The sequence below is a fragment of the Balaenoptera musculus genome, chromosome 5 (assembly GCF_009873245.2).
Source record: "Balaenoptera musculus isolate JJ_BM4_2016_0621 chromosome 5, mBalMus1.pri.v3, whole genome shotgun sequence".
In the NCBI taxonomy this organism is placed as follows: domain Eukaryota; kingdom Metazoa; phylum Chordata; class Mammalia; order Artiodactyla; family Balaenopteridae; genus Balaenoptera; species Balaenoptera musculus.
Genome location: NC_045789.1, coordinates 51,931,453 through 51,952,567, shown reverse-complemented (window position 1 = coordinate 51,952,567; position 21,115 = coordinate 51,931,453). Strand labels below are relative to the sequence as shown.

At 36.3% G+C, this 21,115-nt stretch overlaps 1 protein-coding gene across 5 annotated transcripts in view; it reads left to right on the top strand.

The window, feature by feature from the left end:
- Positions 1-10,855, top strand: part of SLC4A4 (solute carrier family 4 member 4) — a 351,691-nt gene extending 340,836 nt beyond the window's left edge. For 3 of the 5 annotated variants that reach the window (XM_036852386.1, XM_036852389.1, XM_036852387.1), the window contains 4 exons: positions 665-826; positions 4,237-4,333; positions 6,678-6,757; positions 7,466-10,855. In XM_036852386.1, the coding sequence (XP_036708281.1) occupies positions 665-826; positions 4,237-4,333; positions 6,678-6,721 (303 nt within the window). In that variant the 3' untranslated portion in view covers positions 6,722-6,757; positions 7,466-10,855. The remainder of the gene's footprint in view (positions 1-664; positions 827-4,236; positions 4,334-6,677; positions 6,758-7,465) is intronic. The other 2 variants (XM_036852391.1, XM_036852390.1) reach the window with 1 other exon arrangement.
- Positions 10,856-21,115: the final 10,260 nt, after the last annotated feature.

The window sequence follows — 21,115 nt, the reverse complement described above, 5'->3', positions numbered from 1 at the left end:
TTGTGATCTTGGATAACTTAACTTATGTCACTAAGCTTTAATTTCCTCTGCTCTTGGATAGATACTAACATCTACCTTTCAGGTTTGTTGTGGGAATAAATGAGAAAATATTGTCTAAGAGTTTAGCACAGTGTCTGACTCAATTAATAGTGGTGATTGAAGTTGCCCCAGCAGATGAAATAGTCTGTGCAAACTCAAATACTACCTCATTATTAATACTTTGAAGATGTCTCAGTGTACTATGCATTGTACAGATTTTCTTGACTTTCAAAAACCTGTGTAATGTTTTAATTTTGAATAATTAGAAATCATACACAGGCTGTTTTTTCCCTTGAAACTTTTAGTTATTTTATTAAAAATCTGACATGGAAGAAAATGGTTTAAAAAATAATCTTTTCATATGGAAATTCCAAATGAAGGGATCATACAGTACAGTGAACAAAATACAGTGAGTTAAAATAAGGCTTCTATGAACCACCTTTCTCCATGAAGCAGATGTTTATGGTCTACTTAATGTAAGTCCATACAAGCAAGATGAGTTCTGTCATACTCTAGACTTGTACAAAATAGGTTTCTACTGACTTTGCTAGGGCAGTATTAATACTCACTCTGACTTCTTATTCTGACATGGGTTCTTTCCTACTTTTTATATTTATTCTTCCAGATCTTGGCACTTGTAGCTGTCAGAAAAGGCATGGACTACCTCTTCTCCCAGCACGACCTCAGCTTCCTCGATGATGTCATTCCAGAAAAGGATAAGAAAAAGAAGGAGGATGAGAAGAAAAAGAAAAAGAAGAAGGGGAGTCTGGACAGTGACAATGACGATGTAAGGAGCTTTCTAAAATTTCGAAGTAAAATTCCAAAGTTAGTTAAACGAATGTGAAAATGGTATTTTTTTAACCCTTGTGTGCGATGTATGACTGAATTTCAAGGATGTTGTCACTTTTCACCTTCCTTTGCCCTTTATTTTCTCTCTTTGTTTTTTTTTTTTTTTAAGTATTTTCTGAAGTCTTTCTGTAACTGTGAATACACTGATTGATATAATAACTTCTAAAAAAACAAAGCCCACCATATCTAAAAAACTTCAATCTCTGATCTCGTACATAAAAAGGAAGCTTGCTTCATAATGCTATAAAATGTATTGGGTTTATTATTGATAGTCCAGGATTTAAATTTGAGATAATAACTCAGTTTTACATAATTTTAAGCCTAATGTGGATAAATGCTGGTGACCTCACCTCCTGTGATCTGTGTGTCTATTTGAGTGGGCTCTCAACCGAAGTTCTCTGCTATTGTACTTATCCTTGCATTGGGATTTGACATGATTTGAGATCACTTCTCTGTAACCTTTCAAGAAAAAGGAGCGGAAATTGGAATTTGGGGTCTTTCTACATAATTGTAGCAGTCAATGTCATAATTTAGGTGATCTTCTTGCAATCGTATGACTAAGTTGAGAAATAAAATGTCCACTTTTTAGGAAGCCATTTCACAGAAATCTTGGTGTTTCAGTAGGGGTCTGTGATCAGTGCTAAGAGAAAATCTGGGATTTACTTTTCTTTAACACACACACACACACACACACACACACACACACACACACACACACACACACATAAACACCCCAATAGCTTATCTCAGTAGCCTTTTGAAAGGACAGCCAAAATGACACCTTCTATATGAAGATTTGTAAGTTTGTTCTAGATTTTACACAATGCAGTATCCCCATTCTAGTGGAATCCCCAGTATCTCATTCTAACATGGGAGTCTAGTTAATTTTTGGTGTCTGCTCTGTACTTGATCATTTTGATGGATCAGGCATACCTTGTTCTTAATTGCTAAAGCAGCTCTTTATAGTATATTTTTGTTCCTGTTTTACAGACGGGGAAATTTAGACTGAGAAATGTTAAGTCATTTTTCTAAGTGTACACATATTGGCAAAGGCAAAACTCTCATCCAGGCCTGTCTGGTTATTTTCGATTGGTCAGGCTGTCTGATTGTATTATTTTTGGAGAACTTGGAAACAGTACAGTGAAGGGAGGCAACAGACAAAATTGGATTTCAGATAAATTGATCCAATAAGAAAAGGCTAAATATATGAGGCACATTTAGCTAAAGAGAAAAAGAGTCTGAGGGAGCTTTTGTGACTGTCACCATCCATCTTCAATGAGAACATGTATATAGATTTTCTGTTTGCGATGATGACAGAAAAAGAGAGAATGTGCTTAAACTGCAGAACAGATTAAGATGCAGTATTAAAAAGAACGATGCGTTTACACATTGAATAGAAATCAAAATTTGAAATAAATTTCTAGGCTACTCTAGACAAAAAAAAAAAAAAACCTGCCAGAAATACTGAGATAATTAAAACAGTATTTCATCTTGAATTTTCAAAACAGGTATCTCAGTTTATGTACATGGACATCAAACTTAAAATTCATTATACATTACAAATGTATGAAGTAATATTATGGGGTCCTCTTCTCTAATGGCTTTTAAGAAAAAAATAGTAATAAAATATCCACTTTTAAGAATGTTTTAAATTTAGTGCTCTCTAGTGTCAGAAGTTGGATCAAATGAGCTCCTGAGAAGGTCTTCTAAGTCTTAGATTTGATTTTCAACAAATCATATCTTATTTAAATAATGCTATTCTTATATTAATAATATTTATCATTTTGAATCCATATTTCCAACAGATTTCTTGAAGATAATGTGTGATACTTGTTTTCTTCTTTTCCTCTTTCTCTTCTTCCCTCGACCCCACCAAAACAAACAAACAAACAAGCTTATATATATATCCTAGACAGTGAATCCTGCCAGAGTATATTTGTGTAATACGTTCTGTGTGTTGAGGCCATTATTTGGGGTTCTCCATTTGAAATGTAGCTGTCCTGATGTTCACCTGGGCATCGTGTGGTGTGGGATCCATGGATGTCGGGAGCCACACGAGGGCATGGGAGTTCCAACTCTAATATTTGTGAGCAGAATTAGTGAAAATTATGGCTTGCCAATATTTTGAGCTGCTCAGTCATTTTTGAACCCTCCCAGTAGGCTATGATTAAGGGTTGGCTGCCAACCTGTTCATCTATAAATGCTATTATCAGGGGAAACTTTGAAATACTGTAATAAAACTTGTCCTTGACATTCTTACAAAGGTAGGGGCACATGGCATCTTCATTTTTTTTTCAAGTGAAGTACAATATTTTTATCTTTGAAAAGAATATTGTGGCTCATTACCCTCTTTAGATTCATCATAAAGAAATTTTCAATGTGCATAGTAGCTCTATGTTAAGATTCATTTTTTTCTTACTTCCTTTCACCCCTAGTTCCTATTTTTTCCCTTTCAGCTAAAGGTCATCATCTCCTTGGTACTTTCAGTTAAGAGATGAATTCCATCTTTTGAGTCCAGGCATAGACATGGATTCAATATAATGAATTCTAACAAACAGTAAAGTGATAATCCTGTGGAAATCTGTTACAGTTTTGGCTTAGGTGGTCTGTTCTTTAAGAAGCTTCATGATTAGCTGCCTGGTTTTATCATTTTATTTTGGTTATGATTCTTCTCTGCCTATCTGGCCATCATAGGCACCTTCCTTTTGATTTTATTTTCTCATGTTTTTCTAAGTTGCCAAATATATTTGGTATAAGCAAATTGAGATGAGCCTTAAACTACAAAATAGTTCTGATGGAATATTAGAGTAAGGGAGAGGGTTTATTTTCAAGTCTATGTAAATGACCCCTTGTGAGTAGATATTAGAAAAAAGTCTTCTTACCTGTCTTGGAAGGAAAGATAAGTCATCATATTCCTGGAGGTGGAATCAGAAAGCATAAAGGAAACAAAAATTTAAGACCATATTATAGTTTAGGAAGTCTCCTAAATTATAGTCTTTCACGCTTGAGATTATTTGCTTCACACACACATACAACTAACCCCCATAAATATTTGATTGTAAATCCAGCTTATGGAAAGCTTTACAGTTGTTTAATTTGTAGTGATCTCCGTTTGGTGTGGTTCTAGTTTTAATTGACTTAATCCCCTTAACTCAGAAGAGAGGAAAACAAATGTGAGGGGCAGATGCCATAAAACTTGAAAAGTCAGCAAAGGAGAAGTGATTATATCTAAGGCTGTTCTCCTTAGTACAATGTAAATGACAATATGATAGGTTTAATCAATACTGGGAGGTAGGGAGGTCTGTATAGTAAAAGCTTTCTAAAAACTGTTATAAATTTCTTTCACAGTCTGACTGCCCATACTCAGAAAAAGTGCCAAGTATTAAAATTCCAATGGACATCATGGAACAGCAGCCTTTCCTAAGTGATAGCAAACCTTCCGACAGTGAGTAGAACTAACCTCTTGCATGCCAGCTTGAATATGATTTGCACTTACAGAGAAAAAACTTTAGGACTATCATCTTCATTAACTTTTCCTCTGTTTTCTTTCTTTTCTTTCTATGTGAAGATTTACATTAATTATTATGAAACTTCATTTTTACATTCCTTGACCTTCACTCCTTATCTTTTTCTTTTATCCATAACCATTTAAGTTTTTATTTGGTCATCTTTTCTCTGATCCAAGTTATCGCCGGTTTCTTTGAATTGCTAAATTCGTCACCATGTTTTTAATTGATTTCCCTTTTTTTCTGCTGGTATGTAGAATGGCAGCTTCTAGTACTACATCACTGTCTGTTACTGTTTGTCTTCCTTAGGCTTCCACCAATGACCAAATCAGCTCAAAAGAGAAATTGCATAATGGGTCTCTCAAAGATCAATGAATCAATTGTTAATACTGAGAATTTGGAATAATTGTTATTTTCAATTAAATTGGCAATCATAAAATATTAACAACCGCTCTTTGGGTATAGCTTATAAGATATTTGCATTTTCTTCCTAATTTCTTCATTCCCTTTCTGCTGTTTCAAAATTATCTTTGTAACTGCACTGGTCTTTCTGGGGTAATAGCCTGGTGGCTAAGGTATAATGGTTTTTGACCTGTCATCTTTTCTTTTGTAATTGAGTTAACAGGCCATTTGAAAAGGGTGAAAACCTCTGTAGTAACATTAGTGAATAACTCAAGCTTTGCCAATAGCAAGCAGCAAGTGCCTCCAAACTACTTTACTTTGAGTTCTCATTTGAAGAAAACATATTCTTTTAGATCCAGATGCACTTCAAAGTATACTGATTTGTTATAGGAAAAGACAGTTGAAGTACCTTCATTTCTGTTTGATAGTGCTTCTTCAACTTCAGTAAGATGTTACCAAGAAAAGTTTGAAATGAATGACTATTCATGAAAAAATGGGTATTTTAGTTATCTATTGGTATGTAACAAGTTACCACAAAACTCAGCAGCTTAAAACAACAAACCTGTATCTCCTCCCACAGTTCCTGATGTTCAGGAATTTAGGAGCTGCTGATTTGGGTTGATTCTGGCTCAAGGGCTCTCGTGAGATTGCAGTCAAGCTCTTAGCTGGAGCTGAGTCTGAAGACTTGACTGAAACTGGGGATCTGCTTCCCAGCTCAAGCACAAGGCAGTTGGCAGGAGATTTTAGTTCCTTGGCTCATGGGCATCTCTTAGGGCTGCCCATGACATGGCTGCCAGTGATAACAGAGAAGAAACCAGGACAGAAACTGCAGTCTTTTATAACCAAATCTCAGGAGTCATATACCATCTCCTCTGCCATATTCTATTGGTCACACAAACCAACCCTGGTACAGTGTGAGGAGAAATTATATAAGGACATGAATAACAGAAGACAGGGTGCATTGGGGGCCATCTTGGAGGCTGGTTTAAAGAAAAGAGAATTAAGGCAATCTCACCTTTGGTGTCCAATCTGTAGCCTGTAACTTGTGACTGAGGCTACTTTCTTCTCAATCCTATCAACGGGCTTTAGTTGAATATTTTCTTTGTAAGTTCAAGCTCCCCAAACCATTGTCTGGTTTCATTTTTCATTTCTAGAGCATTAAATAGCAAAAAGAGACTATGAAAGGATGTCTTCCATTGGCATCATAACCTAGCACAGCTCTTCTAAGTACAATTTAAAGGCTGCTTAAAAAAAAATCATCAGCTAGAATTTGAGGCTCCTGGAAAAAGTCTGTGGCAAGTTGGTTATTTAGTGCTAGTTGTTCTTCATTTTCTCAAAAACGCTTTAAAAGGATACATTGAAATTAGTGGATGTGATATTAGAAATTTACTTAAGCAAAATACCAATGATCATTCTAAAATCTTTTCTAGTATCATATTAATCCATGAAAGAACAAAATTGATAGTAGAGTTGCAGTATAAGTAAGTTTCTCAAAATCTTTTTTTTACCTGCATGAATAACAGCAGGACAAAATTATGAATGCTGAACATGGCAGGAAATCCAAGGACAAGTCTTAGACATTAAGTAGGTGCTATCACCCTCTAGGAATGATTTACCCTGCCCCCTCGCTGAAAAGAACAACATTGGCCCATTTTAGAAAACCTAGAATAAAAGAGACTGAGTAATTTTGACTTCATCACCCTACTTAGATTCTTAGCTTGATACTGTGTTTATTGAAATTGTCTAAACTTGTCTTTCTTACTCTTTCCAGTTGTGAAAGATGCATCCATTTTTGTGAAGATTTAAAAATTTTTCATTATAATGTTATACTTTACCAATGACTATTATTTATGATTTGAAAAAAAATTTTTTTTTTTTTAGGGGAAAAATCACCAACATTCCTTGAACGCCACACATCATGCTGATAAAATTCCTTTCCTTCAGTCACTCGGTATGCCAAGGTAAAGGACAGCCCAGTATTTTACGTTATTCTGTGGGATGATCACCCCACAGAAATGGAACCAATGGCGGGTTATCGGCAGAACGCCCTGTTCTCCATCCTCTACAATTTATCTTAAATAAATTATCTAGTCACCAGACCTCATCCCAGCTTTTACTTGTAGAAAACATTCTAAGAGACCTACTCGACTTACTCTTAGAAATAATGGAATCTTTCAGTATCATTAAGGTAAAGCCCAGGATCAGTGTTAGCTCTTGTCATATCAGCATCATCTCTGTTTTAAGGGTAGCTGGCATTTCCTGGTGGCTCTTCTCCAATAGTTTTATTCCCTCTTAACACAACTCTAGAGATTTCAGATCCTCCTTGATTTTCAAAATCGTGAAATCTCTGAATATTTTCTTCATGTCAGTCTTTCTGTCCTTCAACTTCTGACAGTGTCACCCACCTGGAAGTCCTCTTTCTTGATTGTTTTTTTTTTCTAATCTAGGTGTGAGAGCTTATGAAATTTCTACTTGAATTTCTTAACTCTATTTGGTAACTTCATCCCATTTAAAAAATGTTTGTTTTTAATACAGAAAGAGGAAGTAAGTATTTAAAGAGAACAAAGAAGGACCCATTTGACTTCTGTACAATGCATAAACATTTGACAGATGGTAAAGGAATTCTGATTTACTTACTTTTTTTTTCTTTCCTTTTTCTTTTTCTCTAGTCCTTCTAGAACTCCAGTAAAAGTTGTGCCTCAAATTAGAATAGAACTTGAGCCTGAAGACAATGATTATTTCTGGAGGAGCAAGGGAACAGAAACTACATTGTAACCTGTTTGTCTTTCTTACAACTGACAGTTTTTGTTGTTTATGTTCTTGTTTTTTGTCTGGTTGTTTATTTTTTAATTTTTGTTTGTTTTGGTTTTTGGTCACTGGCCAAACAATACAGTGCTCTCTCTGCTTCTCTCTTGCATAGGTAAAATTAAGACAGTAGTGCACCGTTCCTTATAAACAACATCTGAAGAATCCCCTCTTTGTTCTTATACTTTCAAATGTGTCCTCTGACAACCAAATTCCTCTGTCTCTCAAGACACACACCGACCCTGTCCTTTTCCTTTATTAAGCAGAGGACAAAAGTATTAAGGATTTTATAACACCTTTTATTAAAATATTGAAGGAACTTCCACCTTGAGCTTTGGAGCTGTGCTTACTGGCTTGTCTTTCTGTCTGGTTGAACAAACCTTGACCTCCAGACAGTCCCTTCTCCCTTATAGCACTCTCCAGGACTGGAAAAAGTGCTGCTATTCTAACTTGCTCTTGCTTATAAACCCTAATCTCTTAAGAGTTATCAAAAGAAAAACTAAAGGTACTTTACTCCCACTAGAGAAACTATTGCCATCATTGTAGCAAGTGCTGGAATGTCCCTTTTTTCCTATGCAACTTTTTTTAACCCTTTAATGAACTTATCTGTTGAGTACATTGAAGAATATTTTTCTTCCTAGATTTTGTTGTTTAAATTATGGGGTCTAACCTGCAACTTATTTTTTGTCAATTTTTTAAACTTTTTTTTAATTACTGTAAAGAAAATGAATTTTTTCCTGCAGCAGGAAACATAGTTTTGAGTAGTTCTACCTCTTATTTGTAGCTGCCAGGCTTTCTGTAAAAATTGTATTGTATATAATGTGATTTTTACATAAACATACACACACACACACACACACACACACACCACCTCTAGGGTATGCCAGAGGGCTAGATCGGATTAAAAACACCATGTTTCTAAGCATCCATTTTTCCCTTTCTTTAAGAGAAATTTAACTGTTCTATGAAGGAGATTGGGGGAGGAGGGAGACACTCCTTTGTAATGGGAATAACTGATGTTTTGATAATAGTAGTATCCGGGCAAAGTTGCTGATTGTATTACCATTTTGATGTCCTATGCAGTATTGTTAGACGTTTTTTTCATTTTGAAAACATTTGTGTGTTTGTGTATGTACTCTGTGTGTGGCTGGTACACATATGTGCAAGGGTAGAAAGAGACAGAATGATGGTAGGCGAAGGGCAAAGTTATCTAGCCTCTCATGTCAGTTTTTAAAAAACCCAAATCACATATGAAAAATCCATCAGAGGTCCAGGAGACTTACTCTTATGCAAATGAGGGTAAATATACTTTATTACCCAGACAGCAGTCACCACCACTGATACAATAGCCCTTATTTACAATACAAAATGCATAGGACTGTGATAGACCATTTTTATATTTATAAAGTGTCTATGAGAATGCAGTTGGATCGCAGAAGTATATATATATACATTTTAACAATACTCACACTTGTCTTTAAGATTGAAAGGCAATTATTCTTTGTGATTGAGGCGTATAGAATATACGTGTCTATATACGTGTGTGTATGTGTATTTCAAAGTACCATATTGAAAGTTAGAAAAAAGAAAATTAGATCTTTAACCAAATTTAGCATGTTATCTAAATGTAGTGTTTTAATAGGCTGCATTATGTATTATGAATCTGCATTAAAAACAGCATTTTAAATGTTGAATCCATAATTTTGGATTCCTGTAACCATATTTGTGATATATGCTGACTATGGTCGTTGGAGGAGTACTAGAAGCAGAGCGAAACCACTTATTTTGGTTTCATAATATGCACATATTGACTCCCACTCGTTCTTATATTAATTAAATTACAATTCTGTCCTGTTGAAATTTTGATTATAAAAATTGTATTGTTCTAAATTAACTGTTACTTTTATAGTATCTGATAATCTTAAAACTTGAAATTTTATACAAATTAGACATAAATGACCTACAATTTTTTTCATTAAAATGAAGGTGGCAAAGTGAATGTTATTTGTTAAAACCTCACATGCCAAATTTTGGCATCATGTTTGTATTTAGAGCTATCCTTAAAATGATTACTCTGTATTATCTAGTTTTTCATTACCTTAATATAAAACTATATGAAGCTTTTCTCTTTGTTTCTCCTGAGCATGAATAAAATGTTTAAAAGCCATGCATATTAAATTTAGCCTAACCTAGGATCTTGTTAAATTAAAGACACTTTTGTTCACTTTTATAAAAGCTCTAGATAGAATAATTTATTTTTCTGATCATGAATCAAGTATTTGAGGATTCATGCCCCTCTCTGTCCCTTTCAAAGAACTCCTGAAGCAACTTAACTCAGTATTTCAGCCTTTGAGTATATCTAAAAGCTACCTGCACCTTCATTTATGATCCATATTCTGTGACAGAAGGTCGATACTCATGATATGAATGCCGAGTGGCACCTTGTATTTGCTTTAAAGGAACAGTTAGTATCAAACTTTTTCAATATTTTGGAACCCAGGGAAGTATTTTAAAAATCATTTACTTTCAGAGGAACACAGATAGTTACCAAACAAACAAACAAACCCTGAGGTCCACACAGAGCCACCGAATTATCTGTATTTTAACTGAATTTACACACTATCAAAGAACTAACCAGATTTTTGGTGGTTTTGTTTCTCTGTAAACTGGACACACAGAATACAACAGTAAATTTTTTACCAAGTGTCTCTTCCTGATGTAAATACAAAGAGAAGAGATTCAAGTTGTTAGAAGTAAAGCAGTAAGTGTAGTTGTTAACTAGAAGTCCTGTGGTAGTACAGACTTACCATTGGAAGGAAAGCATCACCAGGTCAAGAGTCTGCTTTATCAGAGCAGAAAGGCCCATGGTTTTGCATTTGAAAGAAAATCTTTTGGAGACACTGTTTTCTTTGAAAAAAAAGTCACTCTACTATGTAAAACAGTGGCCAACTTGGAATCCTAATCATTTTGTGTTCCACACTGGGAACTGGAATCATTTTGTGGTCCAGTCAGGCAGTAGAGTGGGGTGGGGGGATGGAGGAAGTCAGAGAAGTAGGAAAACAAACCTTTTCTACTCAGCCTCCCACCACCTCAAAGAAAGGGGGAAAGAGAAACAATTGTCTGCTGTCAGAAATTCAGTTGGTATATATTTTTATGCACATGCACCAACACACACAGAGTAAATCTTTTATCAGCTATATATCGGTGTTTAATACAGAGAATGATTGTCTTCCAAGTTTTTGCTTCTTTTTTTTAAACTGTGTTAAGTACTTGAAATGTATTGACTGCTGACTATCTTTAAAAAACAAAAACAAAACCATTTGAGTTGTATTACAGAGGTTGACATTGTTCAGGGGATGGGACAAAGCTTTCTTCAATCCTTTTCATAGCACTTAATGATTTTGGTGCAGGAACTTGAGATTTTCTTATTTATGAGATTTCACATCCCCTCTTCACAGCATGAGCATGAAGCCCAGTGGCACCAAGTGTCTGAATACAGTCAAATGATATTTTGCTTGGGCCTTGGGAGTTTTTAGATGATGATTTCATCAAGCTTCATTGCAGCCTGAAATAAAAAAGTTTTGTGATATATGCTACCCAGCCAAGTTACGTTTTGACCAGGAATTCGGATATGTTCTATTTTTTGGCTCATTTCTTTGTGCTCTATGGGTACATACAAAAATCCTGAATTCTGTTTCTTAGGCAGATATTGCAACTCAGGGCTAAAGTCATCCAGTGAAATTTTTAGAGCCATAAGTAACTTTGTCCCAGTCCTACAATGTGAAGAGAATGAATAGTTGCCTCTTTTTAGCCATTTTCATGGCTGGTACATATCTGTACACATTACTTTTCAGAATCAATACGCACTTTCAGATACTCTTATTTTTATTCTCTTAAGTCTTTATTAACTTTGGAGAAATGATGCATCTTTTTATTTTAAGTGAAGTAGATCAACATGGTGGAACAAAATGATAAAGTACAGAACATTTCAATATATTACTAATAATTTTTTTCCAATATAAAACCTAAAATTCCTATAACATTATAGTATTTTACAGTTTTATGAAGCTTTCTATTGTGACTTTTATGGAATTAAGAGATGAAGAAGATGAGATATTTTAGCATTTATATTTTTAAAAATTAAATGTATACTTAAAATAAAGTAACTTTATGCATTTATGAGTGTCAAGTGCTTCTGTTCAACTCTTCAAATAATTATTAAGCGCCTGTTATTTTACGTCTTTGGGTGCTGGTGGGAATACAAATATAAGTAAGTCCAAGTCCCTACCTCTGATTGCTTTTCATCACTCTAGGCAGGAGGATAAAATAGGTTTTCAAATTATGTAAAATAAGAAATTGTGAGAATAGCTATTCAAGTCTTAAGGAAGTACTATTGTGCAAGGGTTCAAAGCAAGAAAAAGTATGTCCACTAAGATCAATGAAATGGTTTATTGAGAAGATGGTATTGTTATTCTTCTTTTATAAGGTTAGTGAAATAGAAAACGCCATTTTTCTTGACTCTTTATATGATACTGATGTATTTCGTCAATTCTCAAAGCAAAAGAACTAAGTATAAGCACTTATTAAAAATTATTCAAATTAAAATCCTGGAATGGTGCTCCACAAAAGATACATAACACAGACTCCCCAGGGTTCCATGTAATATTTACAACCCTCTAGGAAATTTCAGTTCAGTCTTCATTTATAATCAGAGAATGGTGGTGGGGTGGAGTGGGGAGGGTCAGGGGAGCAAATAGGAGGGATGAAAAAGAACCATTGGTAAGCAGTAAATAGCATCAGCGTGTGGATAACTACCAAATCTGCATCTTCAGCCCAGATTGCTCTCCCGAGCTTCTGACTTATATATGCAACTGATTTTGGAATATTTGTCTTTAAGTAACACGTGTTAACATACCCAAATTGAACCATCCACCTATTTCACTGGAACATACTCTCTCTTGTTCCCTATGTCAACAAGTGATGCCATCAGCCACGTAGTTGCTCAAGCCAGAGGCCTAAATGTCATCCGTAATTCCTGCCTCTTCCTCATTTCATTCATTCAGTGAATCACTAGTTCTATTTTATCTCCTTAGTAGATCTAAATAATTAACTTTTTATAAATATCTTCATGGCCACTACATTAGTTTAGACTCCATCATCTGTTACTTGGATTAGTGAACTAGCCTCCCACTGGTGCCTCTTCCTCTAGGTTTGCCTGTTGAAAATATACTCCCTATCTCGCGTCCAGGATCATTTTATTTTAATGTAAAACTGACTTTTGTGCGTATTAGTGAACTAAGACTTCTCCTCTCTAAAATGCCATTGAAGTAGTTGTAAAGGAATGAAAAAAAAATATATGGAAGGTAGCACAGGTAGACCAGAAACTCCCACAAAATTCTAATGATGAAAGGTAAATGCAAGTTTGGATGCTTGAAGCAGACTGTAGGAAGCTGCAGCCTAGAACACGTGTGAAGCAGCCTGCACTAAGGTCATAGATGGACACCCAGGAGAATCTCAGCAAGGCTCAGACTCAGATGTTGCAGGTAGGACCAAGGATGGGAATGGGAAGTGGAGGGCTGAGAATGGATATTAACAGGTTGTGTGTGTGTGTGTGTGTGTGTGTGTGTGTATATGTGTGTGTGTGTGTATATATATATATATATATATATATATATATATATCCCCTTTCCCGCCTCTGCTTGCTAATAAGCCTAATACCAAGCTCTTATCTTTAAGTTGAAAAAAAAAACAGGGTTTTTCTCTAACATAACAGAACAAATTGCCTTGGGAAAAATTGGGAGCTCCTGTTAAAAAAAATAACTCTCCTCATCTGACATTAATGAATAATTATCTTTCTGTACACTCAGGCAAGGCCTGAGAGTCAACAAGACTCACCCACAGACATAAAGCACCCTGTAGATATGTATAGACAATAAGAATCACAAAATGTTTGAAGAAATCCTTTAAGCGTTACTGAGGAAGACTGAGATTAATAGAAAAGATCAATCCTATGAAAACAAGCATTTCAAAGACTGGAGATAACTTGAGAAAAATCATTCTAATTTGTTTTACATTTGAGAAAACACCTGTACAAAATTTGAACAGGATCATTTAAAATAGAATAATCAAAGAATGAAAGGTAACACTTGGAAATTTAAAATGCCATTCCAAATCTTTAAAAAATTAAAGAATAGTTGGAAGATAAAGCTTGTGAGATATTTCAAAATACAGAATCAAAAATAAAAGAAAAATAGTCAAAAAAATGTATAGGGTACCAATATATAATAAAGAAAATTTCTCAGAAATGAAGGTTGTTACATATCTTCATATACAAATCTGAACAGCTCTGAACAAATAATTTAAAATATATGTGCATAGCACTGTTGGATTTCAGATTACCAAGAATAAAAATTTCAGAACACAGGAATAAAAGAATATCTTAAAATTGTCCAGAAAAAGAGGCCACATACAGAGAAATAAAAACCAAGGTTCTTTTCAACAGCAATTTTGCTTTTCAACAGCAAAATTGGAGGCTGGAAGACATTAGTGCAATGTTTTTTAAAAACTCTGGAGGAAAATAATTTTAAACCAAAAATTTTTGACCCAACTAGCCCATCAATCAAGTGTAAGGCAGAATAAAATATTTAGAAATCATCAAATTCCAAACAGTTTATCTTCTGTTCCCCTGCTTCTATAAAATTACTTAAGAAGATACCTCACTGTGAGGGATTTAACTGAGACAAAGAGTCAAGGTCACAAAAAGCAATTGATCCAACCTTACTGAATAGTCAAGTAACAGAATAACAGATCTACATCAGGCCTAGAAACCAATCAAAACCAATGCGAGAGGACAGAGGGCTTTGGGAGAGGACATTAAAAAAGTACTCCATGGAATGGTTAAAATGACTGGAAACTTGGAAAACTTGAGTGTAAGATAAAGGCATTGGAAAAAAAGGGCAATTAGAAAGCTCTGGAAAAAGAAAAGTTGCACCAGAAAGTCATGGTCTAAAAATTAAGAAACCAGTCCCAATTGGAATAGAAGTTAGAAGACATCAAGGAAAAGAATACACTAGATTCTTAGAGTAAGAATCTGGAAGACATTGGGGATATGGTGAAGAAGGCATGTGTTTATTTTCCCAAATAGAAAACAAAAGCAGTCAGAAACTTCAGGAAAAATAAATACTGTATGAGCAGTAAATACTCCAAATATGTAGTAGACTTGTTTTGAACTCTTGATGGAATGGAAGAAAAGAGAATTTACTTGGAACTTGACATTCTCCTATGAGTGGCTCAGGTATAATTATATTGAATTTGTAATTATACCCCACTACTTGGCTCTACTAGAATATTAACACAGCCATCATACCAAATGTCTGAACGTATTGGACCTGGCTAAGGGCCTAACTCTGTGCTTTGCAGAATGTCCGCAGTGCCCTGAGCTGAGACGAGATTTGTGGATTCTGTGGACTTCCTTCCATGTAAAGCATAGAGGGGAATACTCCCCATAGCTTTGTTTGTTGTTGTTATTATTATTTTCTTATTAAATGTTAGTCTAAAAAAAAATAGCCATCACGCTAACATTAGAATATTAACCACAGTCATAATAATGGAAACACTATTTATTGGTTTCAACATTCAGAACCAACCCATAGGAATAACATGGGACATCAAAAAATGTTGAGAAACACATGCAAATGAGATTACCCTTGACATCGTAAAAGGAGGCTGAAAGAATGTTGGGAAGTAGGAGTGAGAGAGAAAAGGTGGAGAGAAGTGTGGGAACACAGTATCTGTCAGCAATGTATTTGGAAGAACTGAAAAATTTTAACTTTGACTTAAATAGTCTGGGGTTAGGCAGCTTCTGGCTTTTGTTCAGTGTCTAGATGCTGTCAGGGCTGGCATCTCTGTGATTCTCTTTGTTGTTTCATTCATATTCACAAGAGAACTGTTGTACTTTCAGTCATCATATCAAAGCAGGAAGAAGCAGGTAGACAGGCTAAGGGCTTTCTCTTAGCCAGCCTTTGCCTTCACATTTGGGAAAAGGAGCTCTGCCCAGCAGACTTCCCCTGTGTCTCATTGGGTAGATCTGAATTACTCCCCACATTTAGATCAACCACTGTCTAAAAGGAATTTGATCAGCATCTTCTGGGGCTAGGTTGGGGTTGGTGTTTTTCCTTCCTGAGCCCAAGGTATCTCAGTCTACTATCTAAACAAATCAGGATTGGTGTCAAGTGGTGGAAAGAAAGGATGTTGAAAGGTGCAGAAGCACAGTGATATCTTCTGTTTTGAAAACAAGCCATTCTCCAGCATCTGCAATGCTATTGTCTTCTTTTACCCTATTTCACCCGACCTTGAATGTCAGGCTGGCCTGGTAAAAATTGAGCTTAGTCAGGTTATTTCAAACGTTGAGACTCAGAGAATTATCAGGGGGGGTACATCAGTTGAGCATTAGCCACAGTGGCGCTTCAATTATTGATTAGGTTTCTCAACTGGCAGACACAATTGCTAACTTTGGGCAGAGCTACAAGTAACTATGACTTAGTGGGTTAGTGACTATATATAAGCTGTTTTTACAGGAGCAGCTTTTTGAAGGGTGAAACTGTGATTAGCAGCTATAATTAGAAAAGTGCTGAGTGTATTTTTGATGCCATGATACATATCCTCATACTAAATATGCAATTTAATACAAAAAGTGTCTTTTTATATAGTGCTTCTAGAATACCATGCAAGCTGACATCTTCATTATGAAAACAAGTTAGGTTTAACATTTCAAGATATTAATTATTTATTAGCTGAGATGGGAGGCTTGAGTCTTCCATTAAGAAGCTGCAAAATGTTGCTGTTGAGTTATTTATGAATCTTTGTGAAGGATAACACTGACAGGCTACTTTTTTTTTTAGTGCAATGCTTAAGAGATCAAACATATTTCAAAGACTTAGAACAGCTGAGTATGTGGGTGACTTACTTATAGGGAAGGAAGTGGAGTACAGTGGTTAAGCATCGAGGCTTTGGGGTCAGCTTTGAATTCCAGCCTTGCAAAACCTTCTGAGTCTCAGTTTCCCATCTGTAATTAGAAGTAATAACAGTATAGTATCTATCTCTTAAGGTGGTTGGAATGAGGCATAAGAAAAGATGTTAAGGTATGTAAAATATTTAGTACAGCTCCTGTCAGAAGTAATACTTCTTTGATTCACATTCCAGCAATTCAAAATCTGTCATCATTTGAATAAAGCCTGAGATAAATTTTATATTTGCATGATTGCTAACATGTAGATGCCTAGCAAACTGACGCTTAAGATTTTCATGCAGAACTTCTAAACTATTTCAGAATTAACTGATTTCAAACATATCAAAGCACTTTCAGGGTGACCATCCTCATAGAAACAGTTAATAGACTAATTATAAAACTTCCCTATTTGTTAAACCGTAGTCCCTGACAACCTCCACTGGACAATTAATTGTGCAGTGCTGAGATGCACTTCCCAGCTCTCCTTCAGGACCCAGGCTCTCATTCTAGGTGTGTTGGCTACTGACAGTCACAGGTGAATCCCTCCCCAGAAACTTCCTTTGGCTACAGGGAGCTGCTTTCATCCAAGATTATTCCCGTCTTCAGGGACAACCCACATCCAATGTCCCTTACCTCAATTCAGGACATTTCTGAAAGGCCATTCCAGTTCTAGAGCTCCACATGGGGACAAGCTGAGGCCTCTTGTGCATAGTCCAACATTTACTTCCACTCACCTCTCTTCCCCTCACTCCCTCACAAGCGGTGATCCCCAGAGCACCACCCCGAACGAGCCTCCTACAGGGAAATCTCTGCTTCGGAGCCTGTTTCCCAGGAGCCCATCCTGAGTCAATCACACAGCTCATAAGCGGTCGAGCTGACCTGAGCAGTGTGGCTCCAGGATCTCTCGCTCCGCCCCCGCCCCCAACCACTAAACCATGGGTGTTATTATTAGAACAATTCACTTCAATAATATGCTTCGTAAAGTACACGTTTTCACTTCAGAAATATTCTATAAAACAGATTTCTCAGGAATCCAGCCCTCCTCCCAATTTAATCAGACAAGCAAAGTTGTTTTTGTTCCTTTTCTGGATAAAAGTTCTGAGATCTTTCAGCTCAGTTACACTCTAAGTCTCACTGCAATGAAAGGCCAATGGACTCCACAAGGGCTATCTGACTGAGAATGATAAATATATAGTTTCAGTGGGAGTTTAGAAACCAATAAATGGGGCACTAGCTCTGCGATACAGGCTTCCTCGATTCCTCTTAGGGACTCAAGCCTTGTGAGTGTCTGTGACACCATGAGAGTGACTTCAGTTTTCCAGTTCAAAACAAGCATAGGCATTATGCTGACGGTCCTTCTCATCTCTTAAAGTAGAGTTTTCTCTCTTGTGCAGTTCCCTAGGAATACAACCTGATCCCAAGCCCAAGTGGAAACCTGCTGAGCTCAGCTTCCACAGGTCTCTCCCCAACTTCAGTGATCTCACAGGAACACGAGAAAACAAGTCTAGTTCCCCCAACATGACATCTTGGCACTTATTCTTGTGACACAATAGAGTGACTCGTGCTCCCAACCAACAGCTGAAACACCTGTTTGGTGGGGGTGAGACTATATTAGAAACTCACATCTCAAATAAATGCCACGGGGCTCAAGGACATCTTTCAAAAGGTCATTATGTTTGGCAAAACTCCAAGAGGGAGAGAAAAGCCATATTGGTCAGCTTGGGCAAAATTATGTTGAGATAACAAAAGCTTCAAAAACATATAGGCTTATAAGAACAAAGGTTTATTTCTGATTTCTGCAGCAAGTCCATTGTTGGCTGGAGCTCTGCTCCATGTCATCTTTGCACCAAGACTCAGGTTGATGGAGTACTCCCATCTGGATATAGCTGAATTCATGGCAGAGGGAAAAGAGAGCACAAGAGAACCATTGATGGCTATTAAATCTTCTGCTCATGTTTCATCGTCCCAAGCAAGCCACATGACCAAGTTTAGGTCATCAGGGAGGGATGTATAATCCTCCCACAGGGAAAGACAGCAAATGAAGAATAGTACAAAATACAATCTAGCACAGTCTCCAAACTTATTCACAAATATTTGCTTCCCTTCCTACTGCAAACAAAATGTACTCATTTCTCTCCCAGAGGAGAAAAATCCAAAAGTCCAGAAGTAGCATCAAGATGAAAGAAAACAATTTTGTGATTGTCTTTACTATGTCAGGTCTGAGTATGGTTTCTCTTTCTCAGGAGACCCCGCAATTCACATCCACAATTCAATGATGGAAGACAGAGAGGCTAATTACAACAAATATTTCCTTTCAGGAAGAAAGGGAAATAATGAGAGGCATGAAGCAATTCTGAAATCATATTGAGTCAATGTTTCAAGAACCACCCCTACTCTGAAGATGAAGAATACTCCTTGATTAAACCCCTCTTCTGTTCCCAGAGAATAAGCTCCCAGTCTGTCATCCTCCGTGGCTCTTGGCTCTACTCTCTGGAAAGATTTTCTTTCCCCAATATCCTTCTTGGCCACAATTGAAGAGGACACTGGAGTATGTCCTCCTTGGGACTAAATAGCTTTCTCAGCCTACTTTCTCTACATGGAATACTCAGGACCCCAAGGGTAATTTTTAGTCAAGAACAGCTACAATCGTATTTAGTCTCAACTAATACAATACTCTCAGAATAAGGCTATTTAATTTACTTGATTCTAGCAGCTTCATGTGCCTATAGACTCATCTGCAATTCTTTTCAAGACATGCCTCTTTCTCTAAACTTAATTACAGGCGACTTGAGCTAATCAGGTTTCTTGGAGGTGGGGTAGATTCATGCCTTTAATCTCTTATCTATGAGCTATTTCATCCAACTGAAAGGACTCCATCTTAATTCAAAATTCTTAACAAACGACATTATGGTCATATTTGATTTGGTCCTTGGAGTGAGGTGAATTCTGTTTGTCCTTTTGTAGGTCAAATGCCCTCTTAGTTTTGCCTTTTATGTTTGGGGAAGAGAAACAAATGAATCTTTCAATTCTGTTCCCTCTCATCTCTGATTGCAAATTTACTTTTTTTCCTTAAACCAATTAATCTCTGTCTTGTAATATATAGGAAGGAAGGAGTACCACTAATCTTGTTTACCAACCTCTACGCAGAATTCCAAAGATCACCCAACACATTAACTGTCTTCCAAGTTAATGCATGCAACAGTTTTACCGAATGTTTTGCTAGTGCATAGATTTTCATCTTTCCAGACTGCATTAACAAAGCTTCCTCACCACACTCAGGCTGGCCCCTGAACCAATGTCACATAGCTTAGGTTTTTGTTAGGGTAGCGCTGCATTTCTAGGTACCAATTTCTGTATATAAATCAGTTTAGGCTAAATTATGCTATGTTAATAGCCTCAACATCTCAGTGGATTATGACATCAAAGATTAATTTCTCAGGCTACAAATCAACATGGCCCTGAACCAGGTAATCTTCATTCCTGAACATAGGTTGATGGAGCAGCCTCTAATCAGGACATTGCCTCTTCTTCATTGTTTCCTTAAGATGCAATTCTAAGAGTCAAATTAGTAGCTCATGTATATATTTATCCATTCTTCCATTGATGGGTATCTGGATTATTTCCAGTTTGAAGCTATCATGAGTAAAGCTGCCATGACCATTCTTGTATGTGGTCATTTATAATCTAGACTCTTAAGTATATACCTAGGAATGAAATTGCTAGGAAATTTCCCCCCCCCCCCAAGTCTGTGGCTTGCCTTTTCATTGTATTAAGAGCATCTTTTGAAGAGTGAAAGTTTTAAATTTTGAGGCCAATTTACTGATTTTATTCTATTAGATATTGTGCTTTTTGTGTTGCATATAAGAAATCTTTATCAAACCTAAGGTAATTGAGATTTTAGAAGTTTTATAATTTTAGCTTTTGCATTTAGTTCTATGGTCTATTTCAAGATAAATTATGCATATTATGTGAGGTAACAGTCAAGGTTCATTATTTTGCATGTGGGTATCCAATTGTTCCAACACCATTTATCAAAAGACTGTCTTTCCTTCATGGATTGCTTTGCATCTTGGGTGTGGGTATATTTCCAGGCTCTATATTCTGTTGCATTGATCTATTTGTCCATCTTGATACAAATAGTACACTATCTTGTTTACTGTAGCTTTATAATAAGTCTTAAAATCAGGTAGTTTAAGTCCTCCAACTCTATTCTTCTTTTTAAAAACTCTTTGGGCTATTCTTAATCTTTTGAATTTCATATATATTTTAGAATAAGCATGTCAATTTCTTAAATTATTTTCTTTTTTTTTTGCTGAGTTTTTTTGTTTTCTTTTTTTTTTTTGGCTGTGTTGGGTCTTCATTGCTGTGCGCCGGCTTTCTCTAGTTGTGGCGAGCGGGGGATACTCTTCATTGTGGTGCACGGCCTTCTCACTGCAGTGGCTTCTCTCGTTGCGGAGCACAGGCTTTAGACGAGTGGGCTTCAGTAGCTGCGGCACACGGGCTCAGT